Here is an 8176-nt window from a genome sequence, read left to right on the forward strand (position 1 = left end):
GTATCGGTGATCGGTATCGGCAGGAAAAAACCTGATCGGCACATCTGTAGTTGTTAGTTTAATGCTGCATTCATGTGGTTCCTTTTTACTGGGTAGAAATGTAGAAATGCAGAAATGCCGTATGGTCACGTCAAAATTATCTGGCATTTTTTTGTTGGATATTTTAGTCAAAAATATTGAATTTAAGACCTTAAACCTAATGTGTCTTGGGGAGGGAGAGATTAAAACAAATAATTTGATTGTTTTTCCAAAATAAAATGGTAATGTAATAAAAATGGCTGCTCATCAATTAATTCTTAATTGATTGGTGAGATCACTCATTAATCAGTGACTTACATCTGACGTAAAAATGGTAGAAAAATATTTGAAATATCGGTTATTGGCCATAACAGAAATATTAATATTGGAAATTGATATTGGCTCAAATTTTCATATTGGTGCATCCCTAGTAAACCAGAGATGAATAATTATCCCCCAAAACTCTGCTTTGTGCATCAGTTTGTGCATATTTCACATTTTAAAAATGCCCTGCAAATCTGTTTGATGTGCTCTTTTTTTGTCACCAGCTTATTGTACAAAAATGTACCGAAAAACCTACAATGTCGAAAACTATTAGAAGTAAATTGTGGCCTTTTTTTTATTCTAAAATTTGGCATTAATTTGTTTTAAATGTCAGCTTATTGGCTCTGTTCTCTCAGTGTGTAGACGACTGTCGTTCAGCCTTTTCTTCCAGGTTTGCTTTAGCTAGTTTAGAGCGACGGCTCGTATTTTCTGAGCAGCGTTTGGATCCTCTGCAGCATTATGTAATCTGTGACGTTCCGCTTCTCTCTTGAAATGCTTTTTTTGGCGGATGCGAGTTTTGCTCGTTGGTGTTGGTTTCGGCCTGCGGTTGCAACACTGGTGACAGCAGTGACTGAGCCTTCCTCGTTCTCCTCTGGTGTTTTCTGGGGTTTCTGTCTTTGTACATGTCTGTTCACATGATTTCCCCTCGCTCTAAAGGTATTGTGAGCAGCCAGTGAAACCTCACAGTATCTGTGTGTCTTTAGCAGCCAGCCTGACACCTTTCTGGTTCTGTCGGCTGCAACTGCTTTAACGGACGGATGATGCAACGACCCGCTCCTCTCGCTAACCAGCAGCTGAGTGTGCGCGCCTCTTTTTAGGAGTGTGAGAGAGAGACTTTTGGGAGAAAGAAGGGTGGGGAGGGGGTGTTGCTGAATGAAGCTCAGGCTGGATGTTTGCACTGTAGGGTGGGCGGTTGCTAGGCAGTGGCAGTGTGTTTGTTTTATTTTTAGAGCGAATCACAGCTGGTCAATGTTACAGAATTGTCTTTCTCTCATACGTTGCACGTGAGAGCAGCTCCACATTTACTAAACGACACTAAAAACTTGGGGCAACATCAAACGGCGAGCCTGAGAATACACTTTTTTTCTTTCTTTCTATAACCGTGCGACAGGAAGGCGGCAGAAGTATGAATGGCCCGTCCCTGCTGTCTCACGCTGGTCGTGAAATGTAAGCCGACCTGCCGTATTTATAGAGCATCTTTTTCTCGCACACAGACCGTGACGGTGCACACATGCACAGACGCACACAAAGCCGAGTGTCCTGCTTTCTCAGGACACTCGGCGTCCTGAGAAAGCAGCCGGAGTCACTCCCTGCATGTAACGGCCTTTTTTGGGCACACGCTTGTCATGGCGCAGTCATGCTCATGTGGGAAGTGAAGCTCTGTGAAGAATCAGGGCGGTTTGATTATTGTTTTTGTTATTATTATCATGCTTTTTTATAGACTTCCTGGTCTTAGTATTGCCAAGCAAGAACTCTTACTTCTTCTGCATAAAACACAAAATATTTTTACCAATTGGTAACAAGAGATGCCAAAAACCCTGATTGCTTATTTGGTTATTTTTCAAGCCTAACATTTTATTAGCATTCTTACTGGATAGTAAATTGTATTGGACCATTCTTCAGTTTGCCACAAATTCACTTTGATTGTGATCAGGAGGAATACATTTTATATTTTTACTTCTGTAAGAAAATAGCTTAATGCTTTGAAGCTAAATTAAGTTATCTTGTGATTGTTTAATTTTCTTCTGGATTCAAACCCACAAACTCAATCACATAATCTGCATATTTATTTGATTCCCATTTTTAGAATAAAAAATTCTGAATCTTCTTCAGATTTGTTAACATTGTTTTTTTTTTGTTGTTGTTGTTAATATTGTGATGTTATTACTGTTGTTTCGCCAAAAGTATGAAATTAGCTTTTAGTTGTTTTTGTTTTTTTCAGATGTGAATACATTTATTTAATACAATTTAGATACAACAGGACATATTTAAGCCCAACTGTTCACACCTGGCATTAAAATCCAGATTATATAATGGATATATATACATCCCATTACTAGTGTTTGTAATATTCATATTGCAAAGGACTGTTTAGAGAGCAATAATTGTTAGCTAGTATCTTCCATGTATCACAGACTTGCATACTATTGTAATATTCATCCGGTTGGATGGAGCCTCATGGCAGCAGATGCTCACAATAAACACAAATCTCATTAGAAACAGAGAAAAAGCCTCAAATCACATCTGATGTCCTCATTGGAATATTTAACGATATTTTCACCATCGCAAAAGCTTCTAATATTGTGCTGCCGTAGACAGTTTTCAGCCTGATAAACTCTCACTTTTAACTTGCTGGTCAAAAACAAACAAAAAAATATATACACATTTTTTATCATTGCTACCATGTCCAGACAGTTGAATGAAGTTGTGCTTATGTAAAAAGACATGTTTATTTGGTGGTGTAGTGTTTTTCAAATGTTTCTATAAATTAGGGGCATCAAACTCATTGTCATTTTGGACAATGAGTCCAAAATAAAAAATCTGAATGTTCTTAAAGGGGCGGTTGTGCCAGAATATATTGACAAAACCAATTATAAACTATCAATAAATAGCTGTTCTTCCATGATTTTGATCGTTTTAGTGTTCCTTGGGATCAAAATTATAGATTTTGTGCTACCAATTTAGAAATGTTAGGAATTTTTACAATATTTGCGCTAATGTATGATGTTGAGTGTAACTTTTTATTACTTGTTTTGAGAAAATTTGCAGTAAAATCAGGAAAAAAATTTGGAGATTTGTTGATTTTGTGTGAATTTTGCAGATTTGTGAAAAACTGGAAGAGACTTATTGATGTAATTTTGGAGCCACGTAGAAAGCTACAGCGGGCCAGATTTGGTCTCCGGGCCTTGAGTTTGATACAGGTGCTGTAAATCGTCACACAAACCCCAAATAGAGGGATTTAGACGGTTGTTTTGTTCAGGCAGACTTTTATTAACATTTAGTTTTAGAAATCTGGTCTCAGGCTGGTTTCAGAGAGAGGTGTCTTTCTGTGCTCCCCTCTGTCTGTTTCAAACGTTCTCAGCAGCGTTTTTAATTTATCTGTAGAGACGGAGGCGATTTCCAAATTCAAAAGGGGCCCCTTTGCAGCTTCTTGCTTGGTGTGATTGTAGTTCTGGGCCTCTGGTGCTCCAGGTCGGCTCCAGCGCTGCCAGGATCACTGCTTCTGTCCACAGTTCATCTGGAAAGTATTCATAGCACTTCCCCTTTTCCACATTTTTACAGCCTTAATCCAAATTGTATAAATTGACTTTTTTCCTAAAAATTCTACACACAAATGTATGACGGTGTGGAAATGTATCAAAATAGAAAACCAAGAAATCATATTTGTTTGAAAGTTTGTTTACAACAAAGTTGTCAAAGTAGTGATAACTTTTTAAGGAGTTTTTGTTTTTTGTAGAAATCTTAAAAAGTCATCACAAAACTTTATTAATTAAGCACATTATGTTTATGAACACTGCTGTAATTAAGTTTTTATAAACCCTGAAGTTGCCTCAAGTAATAGCTGAGAAGCCATTTGGAAAGTCTCTCTTTTTTCTTTTTCTTTTTTTTTTCTTTTTTTACCATAGAGATGATTATATAAAACACATACCTGGACAATAAAACACGCAGTGGAAACATTTCCAGTCATGAATCTGCATTACCCGAGCCCAGAAATCCACATTGTAGAAGCGGAGAGCGATCATTTTGACAGAGAACAGGACACAAGGTGTATAGACAAAATCTGGGATGTTCTTCAGAAAGCCACTCCTATTGAGTGATTTAAGAATGCAAAAAAATTTATATAAATCTCTAAGCAGGCATGATTTAAAGGATAAAAATTTGTGGATTGTAAATAATTTTATGCAGTTTAGACAGTTCTGTGCAGAAAGATTTGTTTCTATGATGTTCAGACGTGGAAGGAGCAGCATTTAGGATAAGAACAATGCATGAAATTCACTGAAGCACAAATCTACTTGATATTGGACTCAAAAATCAAGTGTAGGGCTGAAAGAATTCATTGAATTAGTTGTGATGAATCGATAATTGTTTCATAATCAACTAACGGGAGTACACAGACTTGGCCATTTGCTGAAAGTACAGCAGTTAAGCCAAAGCTGCACAAAAGATATACATATTTTTGATTTAAGATAAAAAAAAATAATAATAATAAAAAAAAAAAAACAACAAAAAAAAACAACCTTTGTCTGTTTTATACCCAAAACAGTAGTGGCAGTTTCAGCTTCACTAGGTGCAAATTATGTAAAATAAAAAAAAATAAAAAATATATCTCCTCTTGCTAGCCAATAATCCAAAACATAATCAATGCACTTAACACTGTATTGATGTTAAGTCAAGCAGAAAAGGCCGAGCTTTCCACTTGTTGATGTCGGAAGTATTTTTGTAGCTGCAGATTCATCCTTTGCTGCAATTAATCAAGCGTACATGAAAGGAATGCTTTATTATTTCTGGCAATAAAACGTTTACTTTCTTTTTTTTTTTTTCTTTTTTTTACAGAAAGGACTTAAATTATTTGTTTGCATAATCTTTTTCAAACATTATATAAAGAGTTTGTAAAAGAAAAATGTGCAGAATGTGCTAATTTTTAAATCAGTTCATCAGAATAATCTATAGCTAAAATAATCGCTTTGTACATGTATGTTTACGGTACAACGGTGTTTTGGTGAAACTGACTCGGATTTTAAAATCATGTCTTTGCAGGCGATCGTATAAAAGTTTTCCTCACCGTTTTTCCTCTGTTCTCCAATTGTAGGCAGCGATGGGTGCGTTCCTGGACAAGCCGAAGACGGAGAAGCACAGTGCCCACGGCGACGGAAACGGGCTGCGCTACGGTCTGAGCTCCATGCAAGGCTGGCGGGTGGAAATGGAGGACGCCCACACGGCGGTGGTGGGCCTTCCCCACGGACTCACCGACTGGTCTTTCTTCGCCGTTTACGACGGCCACGCCGGCTCGCGGGTCGCCAACTACTGCTCCGGGCACCTGCTGGAGCACATCCTGTCAGGAGGCGCCGAGTTTGGATCGGGGCCGGGCTCCGTGGAGGGCGTGAAGGACGGGATCCGCTCGGGCTTTCTGAACATTGACGAATACATGCGCAACTTCTCCGACCTGCGGCAGGGCCTGGACCGCAGCGGGTCGACAGCCGTGTGCGTGCTGCTCAGCCCCACTCACCTCTACTTCATTAACTGCGGCGACTCGCGGGCCGTGCTGTGTCGAGACGGAAAGGTGGGCTTCTCCACTCAGGACCACAAGCCCTGCAACCCCCGCGAAAAGGAGCGCATCCAGAATGCTGGCGGCTCGGTCATGATCCAGAGGGTAAACGGCTCCCTGGCGGTGTCGCGGGCTCTCGGGGACTACGACTACAAATGTGTGGATGGTAAGGGCCCCACGGAGCAGCTGGTGAGCCCGGAGCCGGAGGTTTGCGTGTTGGAGCGGGCGGCCGAAGGAGACGAGTTTGTGGTTCTGGCGTGCGACGGAATCTGGGACGTCATGTCCAACGAAGAGCTGTGTGATTTTGTACGATCACGATTATTGGTTTGTGAAGATCTGGAAAAGATCTGTAACTCGGTGGTGGACACCTGTCTTCATAAGGTAAGGAGTTTTTAACAATTAATATCTGCTCCTATTGAATACAGAGCTTTGCTTTCACTTGAACGTACGTCTGTCACAATAAGCAATTAATTAATCACATTATTATGAGCTTGATCATTTATATTCTGGTCGTTGATATTTTTTGAAGGGCAGTTTTTGTTACAGGGACCTTGTAATCCATGTTATGTATAGTTTTTGTTGGTTTTTGTTCCTTTTTATTTTTTATTTTTGGTTGCAGACTTTTAATTTGGATATATAAGCCTCAAGAGCAGCGCAAAAAAAATGTCACAATGGGACAGCGAGGAAGCGGAGGGTTTTCCCCATCAGACCACCAATTTCCAAAACCAAACAAATATATTAAAAAAAAAAATGTGGTAAAAACGCACCGGATCAGTGGGATCCCACATCCACACAAACTCGAATGTATTTTCTTGAGATTTTATGTGAACCTTTCCCATTCAAAGAGCAACAAACTTTTATTATTTTCCTTCCACTTCACCACAAACTACGTTGCATCATATCCCAACAAAAACAAAAAAAACATGACATTTTGTCTCTGTAATTTGTGAAAAAGTGTGAAAAGTATGAATTATTTTACAACTCACAGTGTCTTGGGATAAAAGTTTATGTAGAAAGAAATTTGCATAGTTTCTATCGGACCATACCTCCTTATTTAATAATCCTAAAAACGGGAATCTCCTGGAAATAAACAGTTTGTTTGTTGACTGAACCATCTGGGAGGACGTTTATCACCTGCATTCCAGCTTAAATTATACACACCACCCTGTTCTTCCTAGTTCCTGTCCACATCTTGGACGTTTCACTGTCCACGTGTCTTTAGCTTTGCGTCCTGGGCTCTCCAAGAACCAGCAAGCGTAGAGCAGATGAGTTATTTTTACCTTACTGGATGGGTTATCTCAAGTATCAGCCACACAGGCATAAATCTGCTCTGCTGTCGCTACCTTTTGTGATGTATGTGAAACTGGACACCTTCAGAAATCTACTGTGACCACACCGAGTCCTTCGGTGTGGTGAGAAGTCGACGCCTTTGGTTTTTTGGGGGGCGGGGGGGATTTTTTGCTGCTTTGGGCTCCATCTTCCGTCGCTGTTTGTCTTGAAAAAGGCAATTATGATGATGTCTAGTTTGTGTGTTTATTATCTTGAAGACTTTGAAACATTGAAAGGCATTTGTGAAGCTTTTCATTATAAAACTACAGGTAAAAAAAAAATAACTGGTCCACATCTCTACAGTATATCAACATTTACTTTTTCATAACTTTGTCGACAAATTATGATTTCCAGTTATGGTAAAGCTCTGACCTTTTTATTCTCAGTGATCTTTAAGAACTGTAATATAAAAAGGACATAAGAGCAACATTTAAAACCACAGGATTCTTCTAGTTTCACAGAAAAACAAAATGAAACTCCTTAGGAAAAAAATAGTAACGTAACCTCAAATAATTTAAATGTTGAAATAAATATGAGGTAATCAAAACTAGAAGTTGGCTAGATTCCTGATGATTTTTTTTTTTCGATTATGAGATGGTGTAAAAACTAATAACTCCCAATTTTTATTTTCGTTCTTGGTCTGTAAACTAGTCTACACACATACGGGTAATTCTGCAACACCTTCGTTTTCTGTTTTATTCAAAACTGCAACCTTTATTATAACTCTTTAGTTTAAACTAATAATTTGTATCTATTAGGAGGCTAAGAAAATTTGACAGACTTCAGTGAAAGCCTGGTCGGTTCCTCTCTTGTTCCTCCTGTCTTTGCGGTGTAACTCATTAAGTTGATGGTAGGCCTGACGCGATAAACGATAAATCAATTAATCGCACGATAAATTAAACCTATCGACCTCATTTTAATTATCGGCTTTATCGTCTCTTCCTGCCTTTTCTTCTTTCTCTTGATGACACTGAATGAAAAAAGGCTCAGCTCCGGTGCTCTTCACTGACCCTCCATTCCTCATTTCCTTAGTGTAATGTCCAGCGCACACTACACGAGTTGTCGGCCGACTGTCGGCCCATTTTCAAAACCTGAGAGACACATTAGCCGACAGAAATCCTAGGTATAACGGTTCGATCGTGCCGTGTGATGTCCAGCCACCTGGGCACAAAATAATGTCTACAAGTCCAGTTAACTAATTTTAAAATCAGGCATTAATCAATGCTTTACTAGAATCTA

At 39.1% G+C, this 8176-nt stretch overlaps 1 protein-coding gene across 3 annotated transcripts in view; it reads left to right on the forward strand.

The window, feature by feature from the left end:
- The window catches only part of ppm1bb (protein phosphatase, Mg2+/Mn2+ dependent, 1Bb), a 34233-nt gene that overhangs the window by 10843 nt on the left and 15214 nt on the right, over positions 1–8176 (forward strand). For 2 of the 3 annotated variants that reach the window (XM_015034469.1, XM_015034472.1), the window contains exon 2: positions 5147–5989. In XM_015034469.1, coding sequence (XP_014889955.1) covers positions 5159–5989 — 831 coding nt within the window. In that variant the 5' untranslated portion in view covers positions 5147–5158. The remainder of the gene's footprint in view (positions 1–5146; positions 5990–8176) is intronic. The other variant, XM_015034470.1, reaches the window with a different exon arrangement.

This window comes from Poecilia latipinna, unplaced genomic scaffold, assembly GCF_001443285.1.
Source record: "Poecilia latipinna isolate Pla-1442-1.1 unplaced genomic scaffold, P_latipinna-1.0 Scaffold299, whole genome shotgun sequence".
Taxonomy (NCBI): Eukaryota; Metazoa; Chordata; class Actinopteri; order Cyprinodontiformes; family Poeciliidae; genus Poecilia; species Poecilia latipinna.